The 25,258-nt window shown below is 42.6% G+C and overlaps 2 protein-coding genes across 4 annotated transcripts in view; one reads left to right on the top strand and one right to left on the bottom strand.

Annotated features, from left to right (window-relative positions):
• RABGAP1 (RAB GTPase activating protein 1) overlaps window positions 1-25,258 on the bottom strand; it is a 77,467-nt gene that overhangs the window by 38,420 nt on the left and 13,789 nt on the right. The window contains exons 1-13 of one of the 3 annotated variants that reach the window (XM_017809945.1): window positions 25,039-25,096; window positions 18,305-18,506; window positions 12,824-13,058; window positions 12,061-12,265; window positions 11,272-11,446; window positions 10,797-10,954; window positions 9,423-9,533; window positions 8,928-8,994; window positions 7,870-7,972; window positions 6,511-6,680; window positions 4,162-4,336; window positions 3,426-3,519; window positions 169-319 (exon numbers count right to left, since the gene is read on the bottom strand). In XM_017809945.1, the coding sequence (XP_017665434.1) occupies window positions 169-319; window positions 3,426-3,519; window positions 4,162-4,336; window positions 6,511-6,680; window positions 7,870-7,972; window positions 8,928-8,994; window positions 9,423-9,533; window positions 10,797-10,954; window positions 11,272-11,446; window positions 12,061-12,265; window positions 12,824-13,058; window positions 18,305-18,454 (1,794 nt within the window). In that variant the 5' untranslated portion in view covers window positions 18,455-18,506; window positions 25,039-25,096. Of the gene's footprint in view, window positions 1-168; window positions 320-3,425; window positions 3,520-4,161; window positions 4,337-6,510; window positions 6,681-7,869; window positions 7,973-8,927; window positions 8,995-9,422; window positions 9,534-10,796; window positions 10,955-11,271; window positions 11,447-12,060; window positions 12,266-12,823; window positions 13,059-18,304; window positions 18,507-20,737; window positions 20,775-25,038; window positions 25,097-25,258 lie in introns of those variants that run through there. The other 2 variants (XM_017809947.1, XM_017809946.1) reach the window with 2 other exon arrangements.
• The window catches only part of ZBTB26 (zinc finger and BTB domain containing 26), a 9,292-nt gene continuing 9,168 nt past the window's right edge, over window positions 25,135-25,258 (top strand). The window contains exon 1 of the mRNA XM_017809963.1: window positions 25,135-25,199. The gene's annotated coding sequence lies outside the window, so the exon portion shown is untranslated. The remainder of the gene's footprint in view (window positions 25,200-25,258) is intronic.

Genomic DNA, 25,258 nt, shown 5'->3' with positions numbered 1-25,258 from the left:
AATGCCACAAGCAGCTCTGCCTGTTGGGGTTTTTGTTGTTGAACCCCTATATTCAGACACACTCATGAACCCTTAAGGAAGGCACACACTCCCAAAACCTCCGTCTGTCCATTCTTTAAGATATGGGGGGAGAAAAAAGCTGCCCAAAGCTGCTGAGAAGCCTCCTACCTTGGTGATGAGGATGCGGTACTTCTCCACGAGGTGGTCGTTGTTGTGACACCCAGCCAGCAGCTGCCACACCTCTCCCCGCAGGGCCTCGGGGACCCCGCTCCGCACCAGCGCCGACAGCGTCTTGGGCCGCACGCTCAGGTTCAGGTGCCTGGGGAAGGGGGGGAGGATGTCACTGCCACCCAACCAGGAGCAAACACCACACGTGGCAAGGGACAGCAAGTTCAAGTGGCAAGTGGCAGCCCAGATGCTGCCAGAGTAAGTGAAATTCAAGTTATGGAAAAATAAACGTGTATTCGGAGAAGTACTTCACGAGCTCTTTTCTTCATTCCCATTACATTTAAATGTAATACACATATGTAACAAGAGTTCAAGAAGAAAAAGAGAAATTTAATCTAATGTAAATATATTATTTAATCGTAGAAGAGATAGCTAAGTTGTTACCTATATATATATGTATGTAAATAAACCTTTGTAAGTATTTTCCCCTTCCCCCAATGCTGAGTAGTTGTGTTTTGCCTGAAAACCTTCTCACGCTGGGGAAAATTGTGGGAGGGGGGCTTGAACTTTGAAATTGGATTTCTAGGGGTCTCAAACCACCACACATATATAATAATACATTCAGCAAACCAAAACTCTCCATCAAATACTAGAACTGGAGGACAGAGGTCATAAAGTGTAAATTCCAACTCCAAATTACCCCAAAATGATCAGTAGCTTGCAGAGGCCTCCACTGCTCGACACCCCACACCCCAGCAGGCAGGTAACCTTTGAGGTGAGGGAGGGACAGAAGACAGAGCTATAAAAACCACCTCACAGGGTTATCTAACTACATCCCTGCATTAGAGCAGCTTCCACTGCACAAGCCAGTCCCAACTAAACAGCTCTTTCCAGCGAGACCGCTGACAGCTCATAAATTACAGCTCTGAAAGTTGTAAAAACTAAACCTACATATAATTTATGCACTTACAGCAAGTTAAGCTGAACGGCTCATTTGTGGCTTATACATAAAATTCCCAAAAGACACAGGCCTTAAATCAAAGAAATTAACATTTTTCTGCAGTTACTAAAAAACAAATTTCTGGGTAAAATGATCAAGAGAACTGACAGACAAAGCCAGGCAAAAAACTGAACTCGTGTCACATCAATCGCATTATGTTCCTAAAAAGCTGTCATTTGATAATGTTTGTAACAGTCTAACAGTCTGTGGATGACAATTTGACACAGACTGGGACTCTTTGCTGCCTTTCTTCAGTCTACAGTGTTCTGACCCAGTAATCTAGAGACTAACTATGTGGACATTTAAATCAGCATTTACTGCATAGAGCCCAGGACCATCATGTCCTCCTTCACTTTGCCTTCTCTAAAAGAAATCAACCATAGCAAAAATAATAACAGTATAGTAGTTATACTTATATCCATATACAGTCATACCTACAGACATACGTTCACAGAGCATTTATTATACCTTTGTAATATATTTTTATATCAAATAATTGTTACATACAAAATAATCAACGTTTTTGTAGAGGCCTCTAAAATGGCTTTGCCCTAATCTCAGATCAAAGTAAGCACAACAATAGTTCCAATGAATACAGTCATGAAGGCTGTAGACTAAAAGCCACACACTACTGGAGCCTTCCAAACTATTTTGAAATGAGAAAATTGTGTGACTCAGCAGTTATGAAATATCAGCCAAATACTTTTTAGAAATCACAAAATAACAATGCATATTTAATTATTATACAAATCTAATTACAGAATTCTAAAAAAACTAGCATGAAACTTCCTAAACTCTGATTTTTATGATTTTCAATCCTCTTATGTTAAAAGCTGGAGGATCATTGCTTCCAAATACACATTTTTAGTTAAGAAGGAAAGCCCTTTAACACATATTAATGTTGTTGCCAGCATTAGCACAGAAGCATTTCATATCCTCTTAGAGCTGCCAAAACATTTCCAATGGGAGTCAGGTGGCTTAATTATCTTTGAGCCCTTGGAAGAATTACAAAAAATTCAAGTAGAAAGAAACTTTCTCACAGCAGTAGATGCACAGAGCTCATCTGGTAAAGATGTTTCTCCAAGTCTAGGAGAGGGAAAAGGGCTCATGGATCATTTTACCACAGCTTTCCCCTTCTTACAAATGTGTCCATTTCTATGTCCACTTTCTTACCAAAATAGTGCAAAACCAAACTGGAAGGAAAAGTGTTTATTCAAATAAGTAGTAATTGCAAAAAATAAAGTTGTTATAATTTTAATTTAAAGAGATTCCTCGCTAAGTGGTCACATGGATACTTTCCCTCATCCAAGCTGCACGACCCTACCATCCTACTCCTTAAATCTAATCCCTGCTGTCCTACTCATAACTCTAATACCACATTCGACCTTTATTTGCTGTACTCCCTTTGCCCTGCTCCTCACCAACATTAGGAAGCAAAAGGTAACAAGTAAAGCCAGAGTCCAAATGAAGCCTGTTTGAGCTCAGTCTCGTGTTCCCTGTCATCCCCCATTCTGGGGAAAAAAATAAAACCTAACAAAAAACCTGAATTTTGCAACAATCAGCATCATTTCAGAACAGCTCAGGCTACTTCAAGATGAATAAAAGATCGCTCATCAAAGGAGGACGGTGTTGCATTAGCAATTGGACTGTCAAGAGACTCTCCTCTTGTACACTGGCATTTTCCAGGGAAAAAACCAGCAGAGCTCATGTACTTCCTTCTTGGCGGGCTCTGGAGCCTTCCTTTAGATAAGGAAGAAAAACATCTTCGCTATCCAAGTCCAGATCTCCCATTTTCCTAAGCTACAGTCACTAAGATGTGACAGCTGCAAGAAAAACTGGCTGTGAACTACACTGGAATTACAAAGAGGAATGGGAGTGACTATGCAAAATAAAGACAAAGGAAGAGCTACATTTTCTTTATACTACTTAGTTTAGGTTTTTCTTTGAAAAAATCCCAGGGAACTCACAGATAAGCAGAATACTCATTTTAAGACAGAAGCACCTAAGGACACAGCATAAGTGAATTTCTATACATTAAGCATGCACTCAAAAGTTCAAATACTTAAAACATCCCGTGAAGAAATCAGAAAACAAGAAGCCAGAGAATAAGTGGTGTTGTGGGGATGAACAAAGGACTAAATCCATCCTAATCTTGTCTCAACTGGCCTCTGGAAACAACAAAAACTCCGAGAAGAAGGAGCAAACAGAACGAGAATATTCAGAACTGTAACTTGCAGAATGTGATTTTGCCACTTACCACTTGGACAGCAGCTCTCCCCACGTCTCAAGAATTTTTTCTGCGCACTCTTTGGAAACATCTCCAGAACCACTTAAGAGTGGTTCATCATTGTCTGCCAACAGAACAGAGGGGACACTTCAGCCAAGGTCACATGGAAGGCCAGCAGAAAAGTGAAAAAGCAGAAACCCAAGTCATCCCCATCCCAGCTCGGAGCTGAAGGGCCACATGTTTATATACTCAGAACTAGTCCACGTTTTGGTTTAAAAGAATTTTTCTAAAGCAGAGGAAAGGTCTTGAAAATGCATTAAATTCCAAGCTGGGCAGGTCCTGGTACAGTTTTATCTATCACAGTTGTCCAACTCTCCTCTTCACTAAAACATGCTGCCTGCTGAGACTTCCAAATAATATCAGCTTCCCATTTTTACTCTCAAATCTGTTCACAGCTGCTCAGGGAGGGGCAGAAGCTATAGGATAATCCCCAATTTTTAGCTGCCTCTTTTCACATTGTCCCAAATATATCATCACACTGGAGGCCTGGGTTGGGAAAAGCACAGACACAAAAGTGTCAGAGGAGGGAGAGGCTGCCCCAGGAATGTTGGGGTACTGGTTATTGACTGCTCAGAGCACTCAAGCAAATAAAAACCCATCAGAAGGCCAGATTCTGATTGGAAATGATTCAACGTGTTTTATAACTATGTTATTTACCACGTGCCCTTTCTCTCCCAGTCCACAGAGCACACAGTCTGCTTCTTACCTTCCTCTTCATCGTCCTCAGGGGGAGAAGGGATCATGGAGCCCTGGGAGCCCGACTGGGGCAGGCGCAGGGAGGGGCTGGCCGTGGTTTTCCTCCTCTCCCTCTCGGACTCGCTCTCCAGGCACACGACTTCATACAGCGTGTCCGAGTTATTCTTCCTGTCCTTCTGCTTGATCTGGGAAACAAGTTCCATTGCACTGAGAAAAGCTACACAAGTGCCACATCACTTCCTAAGGCTCTGCCTTCTCTGTCTGGAACGGAGAGCTGAGGAACAACTTCCATCCCATTCTGCAGTGAGGAATGCTGACACATGGGAGTGCCCCACACTTAATGCACGGTGCAGGCCCGGGAGCGTTCCTGCCATAAAGGATCTGCACACAAATGCACAGACTTTTAAAGCTATAAATGCATCTGTGCTCCAAGAGAGGAAGGTTCCTTCATATGAAGTAACTCCACCACCGTTTCTCCTCAATTTTCAATGCTTTCATACCTTCCTTTCCTTTAAAGGAGGACTTTTCTTTGTCAAGTGGTTCCAAAATTTTAATGCAGTTTAAGGACTTAGAACTTTTTTTTTCCGTAAATGAATAAAAATAGATAGTAGAAAAGGGAAGGTGAAGAAGAGAGGGAAATAAGATTTATAATTACACTCTACACTAAGCTCCCAGTGCTCAATTTTATCCTTTGGAGCATTAAAAATGAAAAGAAATGCATCAAAACTAAAAATGACTAAATCACTACATGTAATCTGAGCAAATAAAATCCCTCTGCTTTCACCATTTCCGAATAAAGAAACACTGCCAAAGTAAGATAAGCCAATTCTACACAGCTGTATTTTTAATAGGCTAATCATGACTCCACAGAAACAGGTTTCCCTTCCAGGCTTATCAGACCGTACATTCTATATTTGTTGCTTCCACTATGAATTTTGATAATCTTCCATTAGTAAACACTGGAAGTTGGATAACCTGACAGTGTCTGTGGAAAAAGAGAATTGGCTAAGATAAGTCACAATGCCTGTGAATTTGGTAAGACAAAAGATACAGAATTAGCTCAGCAAGATAAGCTTCCTTTAAACTGCCAAACAGAAAAGGCACCTTTTGGAGGCTGTAGAATATTTATAGCCCAACAGCCTCAAATGTTCAACATCTCCATGCTCCACCTCAAAAATATTCTAAAAAAAAAGGCTGAGCTCATCCATGAAGAATTTTTCCACCTTAAATTTTGAAGGAAAGTGTCTGAAAATGTGTACTGGTATTTTACATAAAAAGTAGGACATAAACAAAATAGAATCCCTGGTGAACCTCATCTTTGTTACTACCCAGATGCCATTCGTTGCTAGCACTTGAAGACAAGTGCAAAAAGAATGAAGAAAAGCCTCTTGTTTAATTGAAAACCTCTTTAAAAGAGAACACTTATCTAGTAATCAAGACTCCAACATTGCTTTTTTTTTGGGCTGCACCCAAAATTACTAAACCTTGAGAGAGCACGTACATCCTCATTGTTATTTGCTTTTGTACATTTCCATTTCTTTAAACAGGACTTTAATTTCAGAACAATAATTTCTAAAAGAGGAGAACAGCAGCTACTCCAAATGTATCATCTCTTGAGTGACTTGGACCTTCAGCTTACCAGCCTCATTTTAAATTATTGCCTTGTTATTATGAATATCCTGGACAGGAATAATCTTTCCCTTTTTAGTAGACAGCATAAAAAAGTAAGTTGGAAAAAAACAGTAAAATTCTTTAACAAGTTCTAGGAATGTTTTGCAGTTGCTTGGATTTTTTCCCCCAGGGCCAAATTGGGGTATGTGTGAAATCTCTGCTTCCAACCACGTGGAAGGGGAAAACAGACTTTCACCAAAAATAATTTCTTTTGGAATTTCAGATGGATGTTTGCTCATCTAAAAAGAATCTAAAAAGAAATGTTCAATTTATATAAGTTTAGTGATATATCAGATGTCAGAAGGATTAGAGTCAAGACTTCTTTTCTCTTCACCTCAATTGTACACAATCACCCCACTCTACCCTTGTGTCAGCACCTCTCAGCACAGCTCCAGATAAATCCTCTGGTCCTTTGATTTCTGTGGTTTGGCTGGAAAATCCATAAGCCTCTATGGAACTTTGCAGCCTCATCAAAGCTATCAAAAAAGCTATTTCCAGCTCTTTATGGGAACTGCAGATAGCCAGCAACAATCAGCATGAGAAAGGAGAGCTGCTCTAAAATTGAAGAGCATTTATTCAGGAGCAAAATGTGGTATTATGAACATTGCATTCGTAAAGGTTTTACCAACCACAGGGAGAAACAGCCCATTAACTGTCGATTCTGCTTCTTTATTTTTTAAAGCATTACCTGTTTCAATTTTAAGAAAAAATTTTCCGTGGAGCTCCTCTTGCTGAAGGGCCAGAACAGCCTCTCATTAGGGGAACAAACCCTGACTTTGGTCTCCAGGATGAACCGAACGGGTTCCTGCACCTCAGTTATCACCAAATCCACTGCTGTGGTCATGAACAGCACTTTATCTGGAGAGAGAAAATTAAATGAGAGTGCTAAAAAAATATTTCAAATAAAATATTCCATAGCCTCTTTCCTGGTAACATGAAAGAACAAAGGAAACTTTCTTTTTTAGAATTCATTTTTCCCCTAATTTAAACATCTCAAAACCTTAGAAGTTTCAAAATAGGGAAATCAGATGACTATGCACTACCCACTAGAGAGTAAGGAAACTGAAGTCTTCAAGCCAAGAAAATGATCTTGTTAAAGAGAATAAAAATTCTGCTTTTTCAAATCCCACTGAAGTGTATCCAAAACATTCATTAAACATTTTAAGTGCATATCTCTGCACTCAACTGCACAGTGCAGGTCTCCTGCCATCCAGCCTAATGACACTTCAGTTCTTTTTCGGTTTTAGAAGTTGCTTGAGTGTTAAGTACCACGATATTAAAGGCATTTGAGACCATCTCAGCTGTGACATTCTGAAAATTGACTGCACAGTTTGATGCTCCAAAAGGAGGCTCAGTGACCTATGAGATCTCTTCTGGTACTGAACTGCTAAATCGTGTCCTTCAGGCAGGATGACATTCAATCCAGCAGCAGATTGTGCCCAGCAGCTGACTTTTATGACTTTGCCCAGTCAATTCCCATTAACTTCCCCAACCCTTGGCATGAAACTGTGACAACAGATTGAAAAGATGATAATTCAGCTGACATCTTAAAAGAAGCAATGACAGATCTGTTTCAGGACTGGAGAGAGCAATGGAGCATCAGCTATTTTTGGATGACAGTTGGGAGTGGTTTATTTCATTTTCACAGGTACAGGGATCCTTCTGTTTTAATTAAAAACCTGGGTTTGGAAAAATCTGAACTGACCACAAGGAACTGAGCAAAGCAGAAATCTGTAGGAGTCGTTTAGTGCAATTCCCAACGGGATTGTTAAAAAGCTCCCATGGTGCACAAAGCACCTGCATCCTGTGCCCACAGCTGCACAGCCCCCTGCTAGGACACAGTGCTTACGAGGTATGACTGAACACTGGGTTTAGTTGTCTTTTTTTTTAGATTTTTATGTGGCATTTGGCATCCTACTTTCTAAGAATACATCCCACACTGTGAAAGTCTTTTTGTGGGATTCATCTTAAGGGAAAAGAGAACTGCTCCCATGCCCACTATGGAAGTCATTTCCCTGCCTAGGGATAACCCTGGCAACGTTCATACCTTTTGGTGTTTCTTCATTTACAAACTGGAAGTGTGGAGATTTCTGATTCCAGCTCCCGGTGATCACATAGGATTTCCCATCAGAGCTCTTCCCCATGGACTCCTGGAAACAAGGTAAGTGTATGTATCTTTACTGAAATTATCTCTACATCATGAAGTCTCAGCCCCATAAAAGAACCACTGCACTGGCAAGGGAAGGACAAGTCCCTGTGACAGAGTCTGCAACAGATCATCTCTGAAGAACAGGCTTCCCATGCAATCCTTGGTCTCCTTGCTGATAACAAAAAGGCCAATTAGTACTAATTATTCTATAGGTACGTGGTATGAACATCTGTCTAGAGAGATGTGCAGACCAATAGCTCCTTTGGGAGGTGGCCACAGAGCTCACAGGTGCAGGTGAGATCACAGCCAGTAACACGTTATTCAGCCATTCAGAACCAAGTCAGTGTTTTATCTAATGTTCAGCTTGTCTGTCTTCCCAAGAACCTTTTTTTCTGGGCAATCCAAAGCCAGGTAAAAAGCAAAATTATTCATGTAGTATTGAACCTTTTTGAGTACTCACTATTGTAACAAGCATGTACTGCAAAATACTGGTAAGGTTGTTGTCACTTCACACTTGTGAAGTCAGATGATCTCTATCATTATTTTATAGATAGAAAAGTGAGTCATAAGAACAAAGCACCCACTAATTGTCAGTGTTCCATTTGAAGCCTCTCAGGCCTCGATTTTTATAGTGATAAGTATGCTATAAAACTTTTCATGTTCAAAGCACAGCTCTTTAATATTCAGCACATCTAAAATAAGGCTCCATGTTTCTTTTTTCAGGCCATTAACTGAGAACAGAACTGACTATAAAATTGGGCAACTCCCTTGGCCAAGCATCAGGTCATGTTCTAACTCTTCAGAGGCTCAACCCAGCTGCCCAGAGCCTCACCCTCAATACCAGGACCCACAGCACCAATCCCCATCAACAAGTGTGCAGAGGTGTCTAAATCTTTTCTGTCTATTACAATCATAGCCAAAATTATTGCTGAAGTTTATTAATAAGAGATCCTTACCAAATCCAAAAGGTGCATGTCACCACTCCGGACGTCTTTCCCACGGCTGAGGAGGAGGCCAAAACATCTGCAAAGCCAGGCAAAAAAAAAATAAACTAAAAACTAGACTTACTCATAAACAACCCATTAACATTTCTTATCTGCATAATCACTGTGACACATCACAAACAGCCCATGAATCCACTGACAAATGTCAACAAACCATCAAGCATGTCTCTTGCCCTTCCTTTGGTTTGGGTTTGTTTTTTTTTCTGCACAGAATTTACCCTGCAGTACAGACAAGAATCAGATGAAGTGCAAGGCCCTGTCTTTCATGGTTTCATTTCACAAGGACTTTGGCCCATACAGGTATATCCCACTCCATCCTCTGGTTTGCCACACTTGAGAGGTGTGGCATTAAATCACACAAATGGAGACTCCAAAGAACAACTGCCTCAGAGGAAAGAACACAAACATCAAACAGATAAAGAATTGTTTAAAAACTGATGAAATTACCTCTCAATAGCAAGCTCTTTATTAGTTGTCTGTTGGACGTAAATCACTATCTTCTTATCAATCCCCTGGCGCAGTTTGAAGCATTGCCTGTCCTTGTCTTTGGGAACTGCACTGTTATTCACCAGGAAAGTCAAAAAAACCCCATTTATCTGTATTCCTTGCATGTACCAAAGCATCAGACACTGGTAAAGACAACTTCTTACACCAAAGCACTCATCCAACACTTTCCTTCCTTGCACACTGCAACAGGTAATGTGAAAGCAATGGCAATATAACGATGTGAAAACCGAGGACACTCAGTTTTCAGAATAAAAACTGTGATTTTATACAGTGGGGGTTAGTGTTGTGAGACTTCCAGCAGCATTTCAACCAAGTTTCTAAATATTGATTCCCCAAGTAATAATATAACAGCATTATCTGTTATACTGCTTGCTCTCAAGGGAGGTGACTGCTGGGGCACATGACAAGCCAAGAGTGCACCAATCTTTACTTCCCTTTCTTTTTCATTGAGAGAAGTATTCCCTCAGCTTCCAGGTGAGTTTGAGTCTGCACAGGAAGGGTCACCCAAGGATTAGTGTCAAACTGATGGAATTTGTTATTTGAACTGAACTATCAGTACCTTTCAGAAAAGCCCAAGAACCATCAGCACCTTTTTTGGCCCCTGAGCTAAATAATTTTCCAGTTTCAACACTTGAGCAGCCTTTTGGAGTGCTGAATAAATACTGGATTATTAAATGTGATTTGTTTATTTAATAAATACATCTTGAGCTGGATGTAAATCTAAGGAGAGAAGGAACTCTGGAGCTGTGGCTGGGAGCCAACATGCTCAACAAGTCAGAGTGTTTGGCAGACAGGCTGTGCTGAAATAAAGACACTTCAGCAATTACAGCACACTGTCAAGCGTTACATAAAACACATAAGGGTAGCATATAGCCTTCTTTCATGAGACTTTATTAAAAATATGCACCCTTATCCCTCCTGCAGCATTCCCACAGCCTCTGCACCTTTGAAAACCTGGCTGAAAACGTGCCCAACTCTGGATGGGAGGGCACAGTCACAACGATGCATTTTCAGCTTCAGCAGCAATTCAGCTGAACACATCTTAGAAAGATATTGCATAGAAGAGGATTTCACAGAAAAAAGCAAAACAGAAAAAGCACGTTGCAGGTAGCACCAGGTTCAGTTCAATGGCCAAGATTAAACAGTCCAGAGGGTTATCACTGTTTTACTTCCTAAAAATGCCTGTGTCTGGGATTCATTTAAACTAGAAGAGGAAACTTTCAGAAAAGGGAGTTTAGGGACCACCTCAGGCTCACACTCTCCATTCACTCACTGTCGACAGAACCACATGTTGGACGACTGAGGAATCCATACCTGAAATAACCCTTCCCATCGTCTTCCTTGATTTCCAGAGACACGGAGAAGGTGAAGATGTCGCTGTCGGGGGTCTGGGGGGTGGCAGTGGCCGAGAGCGGGGTCTGTTTGGCAGAGCGCCGGAAGGCAGTGGCAAAGCTGTACAGGATTCGGCTCACCTGCAGGGAACACAGCACAGGGAGCAGCTGAAACCCACCTGAACCTCCACTGGAGAACAGAATGGGAGGAAATTGTACCAAAATAATTCAGTTTTACCATCTAATTAACTGTTTCTCTGTGCTTCATAGAAGGGTAAACTACAACCCACGCACTCATATTTCATATCTGAGGCTATTATAATTAACTTAAATTGGGTAGAAGAAAGCCCAAAGTGATGAATTACATTACTTCTAAAGTGCCCAAAATGCTTCAATTTAATTTCAGTAATAAAGTTTACATGTACATAATTACCATTTGACAAAGAACTTGAACTTACAGCCTCTTGGATTTCACATCGGAAGACATGAATCCTGAAGAGTTCTGCATTGTAGTGGCTTTCAGTGAAAGCAAAGCAATCACTTTCAGGGGTCCCATCGTGCCCTCGTACACAGAAAAGGATTTTATAGATTGGATAGTTTGCTATTTCTGTGTTTGTCTGAGGATCTAAAAGTCTGTTAAAATAAAGAGAGGGGAAATAAAAGGCAAGCTTGCACCTTTGTAAGAATTATTTCAGCCACATATTAACTGGAAAGCTTTAACAATTTCATACCTACTACAGAAAGTACATCGTAAAAACTATCTCCTGGTTGTCATTTACTGCAAAGCTTGAACACAATAATGATATTTAAAATGAACAGCATAAAAAAGTACAATGCAACAGACAATTCCACCAATAATTTCCCCATGGTTTTCAGGGATTAGTCTTCAAAATGTTACACTAATATTCAGCAGTGGATAGACTCATCCCTGTTAAGCCTTGTGTATCAGACATTTTCCATTCCTACAAACTACTTTCCAGGCTACTTCCAAATTGTTCACAATAACCACTCCCTCTGTGGTTTTGGGGACAGCTTGGATCAGCCCAGTATTTCATACTGAGCCTTGGACATCAAACATCTTCAGTAAACAAATGTAAAGCATCACTTGTTCCCAGATCTCTTTTAAACCCACTTTTCCCACTAACCGAAGTCCCGAGTTGCTCATGTCTCCTGCCAGGTGAACCAGCAGCTTGTTTGCTCCCCAAAGGAACTGAGCTGAAGTGCCCGGTCCCGGGGGAGCCCCGTACCTCACTGTGCCCTCCGAGACGTTGGGCACGGACAGCGTCACGTCCAGGGAGATCTGGCACTGGCTCCGGAGGATGGACATCATCCGCAGGGCCTCCACCTCGCTGCGCGGGGCGTTCACCGAGGCACAGCCCAGGTAGGTGAGCTTGCTGAACACCACACTGTCCTCATCTGTCACTGGGGTGAAAGGGCTCAAGTCCTCACAGTCTAGGGCGGGACACAAAGCTCAGCGTGAGAACCAAGACGAGGCAACCGTAAGTGAAGTATCAGAGATTGACTCAGCACCAACTCAACAACAGAAGAGACCAGGAAACACGGGGAAGTCAGGTCAGAACAAAATACCACAGGAAAAGCCTGCCTGAAAGTGAGCTAGTGATGGCAGAGAGCAACTCCGTTGCCTACAGCCAGCTCACTCAGAGGGCTCCATTTAAACATAAATATACACAAGAATGCACTGATTTTCATTAAAGCAATAAGATGCAGAGAGGAGCTAAACAGACTAATATCTTATACAACCAGGCAAGTAAGCTTAATATTTCTGCACACCTCTCAGGCTGGTGTAGCAGGTGTTTTCAGAAGACAGGACAGTTCAACATATGTTAACTCTTGCCTTAGACACCCAGGCATTCACTGCACTAGGTGATTATAATGGCAGACAGGCAATGGTTGGTGGACACACCTGTACCTAAATTCTCCTCCCTTTCCTCACAAGAAAACAAGCTCATAAGATAACACCAGGCACTCCCAATTCCTTTGTTTTCTAACCTCCTTGGGATGATTTCACTGGCAAACTCATTTCTGGTTTCTGGAGTCCTGCCACTGACACTGGGTTAATGGTGGAGGATGCTGAAGCTTCAAGGACAACAGGTTCTTCCCCATCTCCATCAGTTCTAACTTCTTCTCCATGGTCCCTGTCACTTGACTGATCTTCCATGGGTGGATCCATCAGCACGTCTTCGAGCTCCCGCTGCAGCTGCTGTTCGCTTCCATTCCCCACGATCTGAGAGCCACACACAGAGTTGGGACACGAGAAAAAAAAGACTGTTCAAACAACAAAAAACACCCCTTCTGGCACAGGGTCATTTATATGGCTTTTTTTCTACCAACCAAAGCAGCAGTTAACAAATATAACCCAGTTCCAGCCGTAAACACAAACTGCAGTGTGCAAGCGCTCACCAGCATGGATTACATCCTCCCTGCTTTAGCAAATCAACAAGCTCAAAGCAGGAATTTTCTAGTACTGAGAAAAGTGAGGAGATTACTTTCAAACTAGTCTTTAATCACCAACTACAAAGACCAGCTTATGACAGAGAAACTCAGAGATGCCCACAGGATGGGCTATAATAATTCTCAGATTAGTACCAGAAGGAGACAAATAGAGTTAAGTACATTGTGTGGCTCTTCATACGATAGCAAGGTTTCATGGGAAGAGAAGAAATCTGGAACAAGATTATGCCATCATGCTGAGGAGAAGTAACAGCACTGGTTTACTTCCCAACACTCATCTGCAGCCTGACTCTGCATTCATTGAAGGCAATATGAAAGCATGAAGCAACTTAAACAGTGTGAAATCAGGTCCTAGGCTAGAAAGAGAATGAAAACGTTCACTTCAGGAAACTCTCACATGTTGTATCTAAGGAAACTCTTTGTCCATTCCTCTGCAATTAATAGGGAAGTGACCAGTGCTCTACAGAGTTTAGAAGTCAAGCACGGAAATGGAGTTTACAGAGCATTTCACCAGATGCCATCAGTGAAAGGTACTTGATGCCAACACTTCAGCTGCTGCTGGTTATTACTGTTGGCACCAGAACTCAAGCCTAAGAGGCACCAGAACTCAAGCCTAAGAGCATTTCCATATCCTTACCTCTCTGTCAGATCACTGACCTAAGATGCTACACACAAGCTAATAAAATCCAAATTACCCCAAAAAGTAACAACTTAGTGACTGTTTTGCTGCAGAACCTAAACAACAACAACAACAAATCAAAGACATTTACGCTCTTGAAACCCTTGGTCTATTTTTTTGTATGGATTAAAATACACTCCTGTGCTCTCTGGGAGCCTCTGCCAGGAGCAGGACAGAGGAACTGCCTTACTCAGCTGTACACCCACAGGAGTGTTTGTGACCTGTAACTAGTTACAGGAATCCACAGATTTCCATTTTCCTTCAAATAATTTTAGTATTCATTTACATGATTCACTGTGGAAACAATGAAGAACCTTGCACAAGCATGGGGCCATCAAAGGCATAAAGCTTTTAAGTATCAAGTTTATTATTCAGGTCTTTGCAGGCATTCATCAGACTGACGATGATGATGGAAGATGCATCATGTTACTTTAATGTATGAAGTTTATGTGTTTTGCAACAAAATATAATGAATGAATTATAATGTCCTGTCAGCCCCTTTAAAGCCTATATATTAAAAAACTTGAAGTAACTTCCAGTTTACAGCACTTGTTCTCCATGAAACCTGCAGTTAAAATTCGTTCTGGCACAACTCTTTATCTGATTTTTGCTCACAGTCATTAAACAGACTTTGGTTTGGGAAAGGAAGGTGAAAAATTCATACCCAGTGAGAATTAAATGTTGTAATGGTATTAACATAAAACACACAGGAAAAGTGTTCTGTTCCATTAAGAGTGATCTACTGTATTTGGAAAAATAATCATTATGAATTATTTTGAACAGTATGAATCAGTATGAATATCTAGACACTGCCCTATAAAACATGATCTTGAAAATAAAATTTCCCAGAAATAGCAGTGACAGGTAAAACACAAATCCAAGTTGTTTATGGTGTGACAGAAAATGGCCTGTAAAAAGAAAAAAAATCCATCTCATAGATATTCTAAAACCTCATCATCAAACCCTTCATTTAAAAAGCAATTTAAAATAATCTGTCCAAGAAAGCCTTCCTTGTCACCCCAGACTACCCTCAAAAAGAATTCTAGAATACACGGAAAGTACACTTTTGGACTTTAGGAGCCCTGCTGGTCTCACAGCCCCAAAAATCAAGTGCAACAAACCAGCTGCCTGCAAAATGAGGCCTAAAACACAAACTAAGGCCAACTTCATGTCAGCTGAAGTCTCTTATGTAGCCATATAAATTCACTCTATCATGGGAGCAGGGCACAGGAAGATGTAAACATGTCTGAAACCTTGCTGCAACCCAGAGGCAGCACAGAGGGTGCAGCAGAACCGAGGGCACAAGGGAATAAACAAGGGGCCCCCAAGAAATGCTTCACTTAGTTCTTCTGAGATAGAGCAAAGACACCATTGACCCAACCATAGCTGCCTCCACTTCTCACAAAATTGAAAACTAATTTTACTTAACCTTTAACTGGGAGGTAGGAAACTTCCTCTAGAGCAACAGGGGATTTATCAGAGCTGTAATTTATTCCCTTCTCCTGACTCATGTGCTGGGCCTCTGCTGGGAGAGGTCTGGCTGCACTGGGTAGTTCAAGAACGTCTGCTCTACTCTGTGCTGCAGAAGCAAAGCTTTCCTGAACCCAGTCCAGTCCCACTGCCAGGGGGCAAAAGCAGACACAGAAACAATACTGGAAAGCAGAGACAGCTAGCAAATTGTATTTCTGGAAAACAATCACTGACAACCCCTTTTTAAACTGAACCAAGTATTTCAGCGCTGACAAAAAGCAGAAACACATTTATAAATTAAGACCAACTGAAGAAAAATATGGTCCCTGATTGTTATCAGAAGAAATATTTCTCTGTCTGGACTCGAGGAAGAAAAAAAGAAAACAAATAAAAATTTACATTACTTCACAGCATTATTACTTAAAACTACAGCATATCAGCAAATTTGAAATGAAAGCCTTAGGCTTAATATACAAATGGCACAGCCTGTCATGCTCAGCAAACATAAGCCTGAGCTTCCAGCACCATCCTCAGACTGTGCTCATTAGCAAATGAAACATCCTCAAACTGCTCTTCTAAGGAAACAGAACACCAAAAAAGAGACACCTGCTCTAAGAGGAACCTGAACTCATTTCCTGCTTTTCTTAGAGGGCACATCAAAGAAAATGGGTTTGACATATACAAATTAACTTAGTTATAGGTACCAAAGCAATTGCTTCTGCCTGAAAAAAAAAAAATCTCGTTTGTTCCTATGAAATACATAACCTCAGTTCTCGTGTTGTACTGTTAACATTAATTTTTCATATACTACTGAAACACTTTTAGACATTGCAGTAAGAGTACTTTTAGCATACCTCTGACAAGCTTCCCTACTCCACTTACTGGCTACTAAGTGACTGTTTGCAAGCTGAGAAAAAAAATATACCAAAACCAAAGCCATTTGTTATGGCAGAACATCTTTTTTTCTTGTAGAACACCACCAAAACACCAAAATTTCTGTCCTGAAAAACAGCTAAAACGTCTTCCTGTTTCCTCTGCTAGAAGTTTTCAGCTCCTTAACCAGAAGGAAGGAGGTTAACAGGAAGGTCCCCATGTGGGAGAATTTAGACTGTGCACTGAGTGCTTGTTTAAGGTGTGAAATTCCCATTAATCACTCAGATTGCAGCCAATCCCCAACAGCACAAGCTCTCAACGCCACAATACTGAAAGGCTCCAGGTGAATCACTTTGTTCAAGGGTTGAGCTCAGTCTTGGCACCAAATTCATAAAGAAGCTTATCTTTAAGACCTGCAAAGCTCTGTGAAATTCGGTGCCAAATCAGGAACACCATAACTTTACTTTACAATTGTTGATGATCAGGAGGCAGCAGCGCTCGTGTTCTTCTCTCCTCATCAAGAGAAACAGCACACCTGCAGCCAGCACTTCAGAAACCACTCTGGAGGCACACAGTGATATCAATAGTTCCCATGTGGAGCAAGAAGTGTTGCAGACTACAGCATTTCATGTTTCCAAATTTTCTTTGGGATAACAGGCTGGAGACTCTGGCTGACAGGGTGTGTCTCCTGGGGTCTCAGATGATGCTTTGGGGGGTAATTACATGCACAGAAGCATTCTCAAGGTAAGCACCACTATGAGACTGATCTGAATTCTTAAGTAGTGATGCTGATACCGATATTGGTGCTGCTGGTATTTGCAGCATCGAGAAAGACAAGTGTGAGGCTACAGCCTTTCAGTGGGCTTCATAAACCACCAGGTTCATGGTTTAAGAAATTCTCAAATTTTTTAGACTATCCGATGACGTGAAGTGGCATCTTCTACAATAACCATAAAATATAAGTGAACATCTTTGCCTGATTAAGCAAAAGATCAGTCTTGAGACTCTAACTAACAGAATTAGCTTGGAATCCTATGTAGAGAAGCCACTATGGTGGAACGTCCTGTCCAGGACTCAAAGGAATGTAAGGAAAACAAACAAAGCACTGGGAGGTAAAAGCAAGATGAACAAAAGTATCAAGAAATGTTCAACAAAGTCTCTGTTACAACTGCTGCTACGGAAAAGAGGAGCACCCGGCCCAACAGGCAGAACACGGGATTTCTGATCATCTTTAAAGACCGAGATGCAGCTGTAGATGTCAGTCTCTTGTGACAGTGGAATATCTCAGTCCAACTCCCATAAAGAACCCACTAACTTGACTCACTCTAGAAAGGATCCGGTTTTCAACATGTTAAAATGATGGAATTTGGAGTGATTACCTTGCTTGTGCTTAAAGACTGCTGAAATGCAAATTGGGAGGAAAGCGCCTTTAAGTAGCAAAAAAAACCCACCAAAACCAAGAAAAGTAGAGAGTGACAAGGGTCTCTTCTCAGAACAGCACTTTTACAAGTGAGAAGATGTCAGTGCCCTTCCAGTTCTCACAAGCCTTCCACACAGGCTTGTGTTCTCTGATTCATGCCAAGTTGTTAGTTATAACTACACTTCTACATGTCTTAAAGAGAACATTTCACATTGGGGAAAACTTTGAATTAACAGATATGCTCAAATCAATGTGTGCTAATACTGCTTTCTACCTGAAAGCTGTGACAAAATCACAGTTCCAAGTTCTTGCCAGTCAGTGTGTTTCATCCTAAGCACTTCGTGCAGGATTCTGCAAAGTGGGAAAAACCCACAGGTAGTGATGGAAAGAGTTCTTACTCAAAACCTAATTACCACCTCTGACATCAGCAATCCAGAAACTGATTCTGGCCAAACTGATTCTGGAATAAGTTCTCCCTTCTGTCAAGTTTTCCACAATAAAGAAGTCCCTCTTTAAGCTCTCTATGGTTAGTTTGATTTAGAAGAATAGGGAACAAACTCAGGTTATTGATTCTTACCTTCAGTCCTGTTTTTTCATCATCACTACCATTATTTGTAGATGGTGTTTCATCCCCTTGCCTGGAAACCAAGACAAAATCTTCACTGTTAAGAGTGGATACCGAGTCTGAAGAGACACTGATTTTTCCAACAGAAGCCTTGTCATCCATGACTTAAAAAGGAAGTTCGATTCATGAATGAGATTAAATATGTTATAAACTCCTGAAAAACAAAAATCATAAAAATACTTATATAAAACTTCATCCTAAAACGCTCAAACGCTTCTTTTCAGAAATCTGCTGGCTATTTATAAAGAGTAGCTCATCTGACAGCACGACCAAGTTCCAGCTCCTCTGTCAGTGTGCACTCACAGTCCTGCCTTCATTTTGCTGAGCAGCACATGCTACTACAGCACTGGTTTCCACAGCTCACAGAAGGGAAGTTAATAAATCTTTGTGCAGTATTTCATGGTTACGTCAGGCACCGCTTTCTACACATCACACAAACCAGGCCCTTGGAACATACACTACACTTGCTGACAATTAAGGCCAGGACTATAAAATCCATTTACTTTCTTCAGGTAATATCTACCTTCACCTGTGTTCACGCAAAAACTACTTTTTATCTATCAGAGCTCACTGTGTGCTGCACTCACACACTTTTCCCCCCAAAAGACAGTTTGACCTAACTCTTGATGTTTTGTGATAAGAATGCTCTAAAACCTTAGGACATACAGCATTTTATGAATCTATGCTGAATCTTCTGTACTGTAAGGAGCAATAAAAGCAAAGACTTCCAAGAAGCAGGAAGAACAGCATAGGCTGGATCAGTACTGAGAAGCAGAGCCAACAGAGGATTTTAAAAAGCTGGAACTGGCACTGAGAGGCATTTGAAGAAAGGAACAAAAGGTGAAGTTCAGCTGCACACCTTGAACTCTACAGCACAGATTCCCAGAATCCATGGCTCAAAACAGACTGCTGTGATAAAAATGGGCGATTAAATTTCCCAGAAACCCAAATATACCCTTATCACAATGCTCGGGTCTTTAGAAACTCCTAAGCATGGCCAAGCTCAAGTGCTTTTTCAGCCTCAAGTTCTGCCTTCCAACCTGGAAGCACCATCCCAACCTGGCTTCCAACAGCACAGCCAAACCAGGGAGAGCCCTGGTAGAGCCACAGGCACAGCTCCTCGCATTCCTGGCTGAACCAGGAACAATGCACCAGGAATAGCAAAGCCTGCTTTCATTTCTCTCCATGCCCTTCTCCCCACAGACACTAATACAACATGAAGTCTGCCAGGAGGACGATTTTTTTCCCTCTCTGGTTATTTTTAACTGATTACCAATTGAGCCACTTCATGGTCCTGAAACAGCCGAAGCAGAGAGTAAGAGGAAGAATGAATGTGGTTTGTCCATGAATGACAACACACTTGTGATTATTTGGTTTCATTTTCAAAAGCATCTAAGGTATTTATATATCCTTTGCAAAAACATTTTAAGATGGTAATTACTGGCTGAGAAATTTAGACATTTTGAAAATTTTTACAGTATATATCTATGTGGTATTACTCACACGTATCTTAAAGGTAGGGCAGAGTTCTTATTTTTAAAGATGCTTTTGTTTAAAGAATTCCTATTAAAACATTTCTATAGAAGTCCCCTATTGCTCCATCTATATAATACACAGATCTCTGAAAATACCTGAGCCAAATATCTTGAAACACAGACTAAAAATAAGCTTCAAACACTAAGCACCCCTTTGGCTTTACTGTTTTCATTCAAACAGAGCAAACTCATCTGCCACACTGACAGCAGGAGTAGAAGAGCAGGCTTTGATCTCAAGCAGCAGTAAATATCATCCAGGCCATCAACTTAGCACTTTATTTTGGCACAGTGTCTGTCTTGAAGTGCTAATTTCACCTATTTCCCAAGTCTTTCAATCTGACACCTTTCACCACCATTGCCTTCAATTCAGTAACAAGCACCCTGTGCTTTCCCAGGCTCCTTGTTCTGCCTGGCAAACAAACCCCACGCGGATCCCGGGCACAGCTGGCCCAGCCTAACCCTCAGCAGTGTCACAACATGGAATTGCAACAGCACAAGGTCCCGACGAGCCCAGCTTTGCCATCCTTACAGCGAGCAGAAGTCTCACTGAAATTACATAAGGTAGGAGAGCCCAGGAAAGGGGACAGTGGGGCAGACAGCTGTACAAAGCTTTTGTTTGTTAGTGGTGTAGCAGCAAGCAAAGCTCAATTACCCAACTGGGCTGGAATCAGCCACAGAGGTTCACTGGATTAATGCTCAAATAAGCAAGATGCAAAAGTAGTTTTAAAATTCTGCCTGAAGTAAACCAAAATTTCCATATTCCCACACTTTGCTTTGCATGGGTTTTATTTCCTCCATTCCCTGCTATCACTTTGTTCCATACAGATTATTACCACATGGATCATTTTACCTGAATCAGTGGCAGGATCCCCACCAGAAAGCCTACGAGCTCGTTAAAATATGGGCCAGCCTAGAAGGGTACACATCAAAGAGCAGCAGAGCAATTAGTGTGGCTTATGATTCCTCTGGAACCAAAACCCAAGAACAAGCAGCAGCAGTGACAGTGCTCCTCAGTAATACCTGCAACTCACCCCAGAACCAAAGCTTTCTGTTCTCAGAGAGGCAGAGGAAAGGCCCCAGCCAAGCACAGAGCTCGAGTTTTAACATTCCTCAGAAGGAGCCAAAGTCTTATCCCCTACAAGGAAACACTTTAGTTTGCTTCAACACAAATAAAATATGAGCTTTTCAATTCAGCACAGTTTAGTTCCTGACACAAAACTACACCACAATAATGCAGTGTTTGCCTGAAGGTGTCTTTACACTTCCATGGGAGACAGAGTGTCTGGGTAACATGCACACGAAGAGGTGAATTTTTACCAACCTCTTCCGTTGCTCACCTGTGTAATTAAATGGGTGTTGTGGCCTCTCCTCACACAACAGGCTATTAGAAAATCTGCAAACGGAGAAAGTCAACACAGCTGGCTCTTGGGTCACTGCTTTCAATTGGATTTAAAATTCTAATTCTCAGTGCAATTCCCCTTCGCCACTGTTGTTATACAATCCCTCACTCTCTCTGTTCAAGGAAGGAACAGCAAAGACCTCGTTCACATGCTAGAACCTCAAACAACTGGAAAACAAGCCTATCAAAGTTCAGTTAGTTACACAGATTTATAAAATAGTTATCCTTTATTTTCCTACCCTTTCCCAAATATTTGGCACCTGACCTGGAACCTGTGACCAAAGCTTTCCTTGTAAGTACTGCCAGAATGAATTTAAAAGAGCCTAAAGCAAACAGAATATATATAAAAACAAAGAAAACCTTCCATTTAACATTACTGTAAGAGACTGAGGCTTTAATGCCACCTTGAGACACGAGTGACAAGTGAAGTAAGGCACTCCTAACTATGGTTGCTCTCACTCCATTTCTAAAGGACACCCATTTTCTGCTGTTTAGAACATCCACAGCCACACAAAATCCAGAGGGTGATTGGAAAAATCAATGCTTTGCCCGTGAACTTCTTGGACCTTTGAGTCAACAGCACATGTAGCACCCTTAGCACTGAATTTACAGCGAAATACAACATAAAATATACTTAAGTTCTGGGTTTCCAGGGCAGAAAAGAGAATAAACATGAGAACAGGTATGCGAACTAGGGAGGAAATGAGATTTTTTTCCCCCCATTCATATCTTTCTCAGCTTTTGTACTTCAGCTGCAGTTCCTGAAGCGACTTCACAAAGTTCCAGTATATCTGATGAAGAATGCACCAGATATAGAACAATGCAGCAATATTAACTAAAGTACTGAAGAACAGTATAATTCAAGAAGCTGCCTTGAGAAGCAAAGTCAGAAAGCTTGGCATGCAAAATAAACTTATATTCTCTAGCCCCCAAAATATTAGAACATGATAAAACATTAAAAAACATGGAAAACAAGGAGGTGGCATGCAGCAAAGACATGAGGTGACTGAAATACCTAAATATAATGTATTTTCTGTTTTATTCCTCTGGCTTTATGCACAGCCTAACAATAAATCCAGTATGGTTCAATTTAAACATACAAAGATCTGCTTTCCAAGTGTTCATCATTAGCATCTTGGTGTGGGTGAACAGTGGAATTTGTGGCAGAGCTCAGAAGCTTCACAGTGCACTTTGCAGAGCTGGGCTGTGACAAAGAATCCAGCATTCTGGAGGACCTGGAGCCCTTACAGCCTTTGATTTTTTTTTTTTACCTGCACAACTCACCTAGTGCACGCTTGTTTTACAAATATACAGTGAGTCCTGGAAAATGCTCCAGGACAGTGCTGTGGTTACAGGTGGTCGTGCCAGGTGTGTCAGTCTGAGCAGCAGAAAGGTAAGAGCAGAAGTGACATCACACTGACACACACGTGGGGAAGAAGCTGAGGCTGCACTTTTTCTGCGCACACACACACACACCCCACCTGTGTTTTATCACAGGGAAAAAAAAACAGCATACGAGAAAGATCAATCACTAGCAACCTTTTTCTTCTCACTTATCACATGGTTTGCCTGCTTAATCGTGTTTGATCTTTACCCACCTCCCCTGTGCAGCACACACTCCCAAATGCAACAAGAACTACCTGGCACTCAAAATGAAGCAGGAAAGCCAGAGGGATACTGCATGTGAAAATATGGAGTTAGGATGACTAAAGAGTAATTAACAAAAAATAACAACTACAATTCTAACTTTTCTGCTCATTTTACAACATGCTGACAAGCCAGAGATGTTCCCACTAATTTCAAGAGCCAGAAAAAGATACTGTTATTTGGAGATAATACTGTGTCCAGTTTCACCCCTCTCCTCACAGATCTCAGGAAGCTGAATGAATCACGAGAACTGTATGCAAAACCAGGCACCAGACAAGACACAAGAGTTAAGCTAATGCAATCTTTGTTAACAATCCTTAACAGGTTCATAGTTATTGCCAGCATCATTTTGCTTTCAATCTTAATTTGAACTATCTGCTCAGGGGACAAAACTGCAATTTTAGGCTCTTGTAAATAAGCAAATTCCCCATCCCAAAAACATGTGGCTGGTCCTGGGAAACCACAGTTTATAAAAGAAATGCTGACACTGCCTTAGCTGGCCCAGCACAGGAATGTCACTGGAATGAATTGACTACGAGCAGTTGGTTCATCCTCACGCTGCAGCTGACGCTCCCCCAGCATCAGGCACATCTCTGCCCTGTGGAGCTGGGACAGGCAGGACACAGCCCGGGCTGAAGGCCAGGATAAGGCAGGGATAAAGGCAGTGCAGCCAGAGGCTACACAAACTCCAGGGATGATGCTCTATGTGCTTCTGGAGTTGCTCTCTCATTAGGATTCAAACACAAACAGGGAGTTACACTCACCAGACAACCAGAGAGCTTTAAAATATGCTGTGAACGAACTGAGAAAAAAGGAGCTACATTCGGTGTGTGCTACAAACACTGCCTGCACTTAGGGCTGGAAAACGAAAGGAAATCCCTATGCCAAGCTCCATTTGTTAATTTGTTTACTGTGTACACAAAAATAAGTTTGCTCAGGTCCTTGACCTTTTAATGTTAAGTAGAGGCCTTTAAAAAGAATCCGGTGTTTCCGCAAGTCAATCAGCAGTGGGCAGTCCCTACAGGTACACGTCTTCTAAGCAGCCAAAAGACTCAGAAATAACATCAAGTTGTGCTTTAACAAAACCTCTAAGTACCAGAAAACAGGGAACAGAGCTCAAGCCATATCTGTACAACAATATGTGTATGCACATATGTTATAAGAATACAGGCATGCACTACTCATTCTACAGCTCGTATTCAATCTTTTCCCTCTCCAAACCTCTCACAAGATCTTTTCCCTCTTTCCAAACCTCCCCTGAGTACTTTTGCTCCTTCTCCTCTCTCCCTCAAAATGCCTCTATCAGACAAAACTACACAGACATAAACCACAAAGTTTACTTCCAGCAGTTCGATTTCCACTTCATTTTTGCTTATGAGTGTTTTTAACCCAACTTAGCACAGTCTGCTCATATTTCATTTTCACCCCTAACTGACACAATCAGCCCTTAAAAATTATCTTCCGGGGATGTTTTAACCAAAACAAACACGTCCTTGACAACAGGAAGGAAAAAAAAAATCCGAAAGAAACACCGAGGTTACAGTACATGAACCAAATAAAGATGCCTGCACGCAATAAAATGCCATATGTTGGGATCCACCTGGAAGCAACAGGCAACAACCGACCCAGTCGGGACGCGGGGAGGGGATGCGGGAGCCCGGCCGGTCCATCCGCGTCAGCCCCGCGGAGCCTGGGACCGGACGCGGGGGGAAGCCGGCGGCCCGGGGACGCGCTCGGCGGGGTCCCGAGGGCACTGACAGGGGTCGCGGCGGGTCTCCCCTGTGCCCCACCCGCAGCCGGGGAGCCGGAGAGCACGGGCCGGGCCCGGCGCCCCCGCCTGCCCCGGGACTCAGCCCGGCCCTGCGGGATCCGGGGCGGCCGCACGGCCCCGCTCCCGCCGCCACCGCCCCGGCCGGGCGGAAGGGACGGGGGGACACCGCGCCTGGAGGGAGACACGGCCCGGGGGGGCGAGGAAGGGTCCGGCGGTACCGGGGCGCAGGAGGGGCCCCAGCTCCCGCACGGCGGGCAGCGCCGCGGGGGGGAGCGGAGCGGGCCGGGCGGGGGCACGGGCAGGGCGAGCCCCGCGGCAGCGCGACCGCACCTACCCCGGCCAACGCCGCCGCCGCCGCTGCCGGAGCCGGGCCTGGGCCGCCGCCGCCCCACGTGACCGCGCGGAGGGGCGGCCCCGCCGGGGCTTCCGGGCGCGGCTCTTCCGGCGGGCGGACAATGCGGTTCCGAGTCGCGGTGCTGGGCTGCGGCGGCGCCTGTAGGTCCCGGCGGGCCGGCGGGGCGAGGGCGGCGGCCGCGGAGCGCGGCTCGGAGCGG

Source organism: Lepidothrix coronata, unplaced genomic scaffold, assembly GCF_001604755.1.
Source record: "Lepidothrix coronata isolate B3197 unplaced genomic scaffold, Lepidothrix_coronata-1.0 Scaffold28, whole genome shotgun sequence".
NCBI lineage: Eukaryota > Metazoa > Chordata > Aves > Passeriformes > Pipridae > Lepidothrix > Lepidothrix coronata.
The sequence above is the reverse complement of the archived record's forward strand: the minus strand, read 5'-3'. Positions and strand labels throughout refer to the sequence as shown.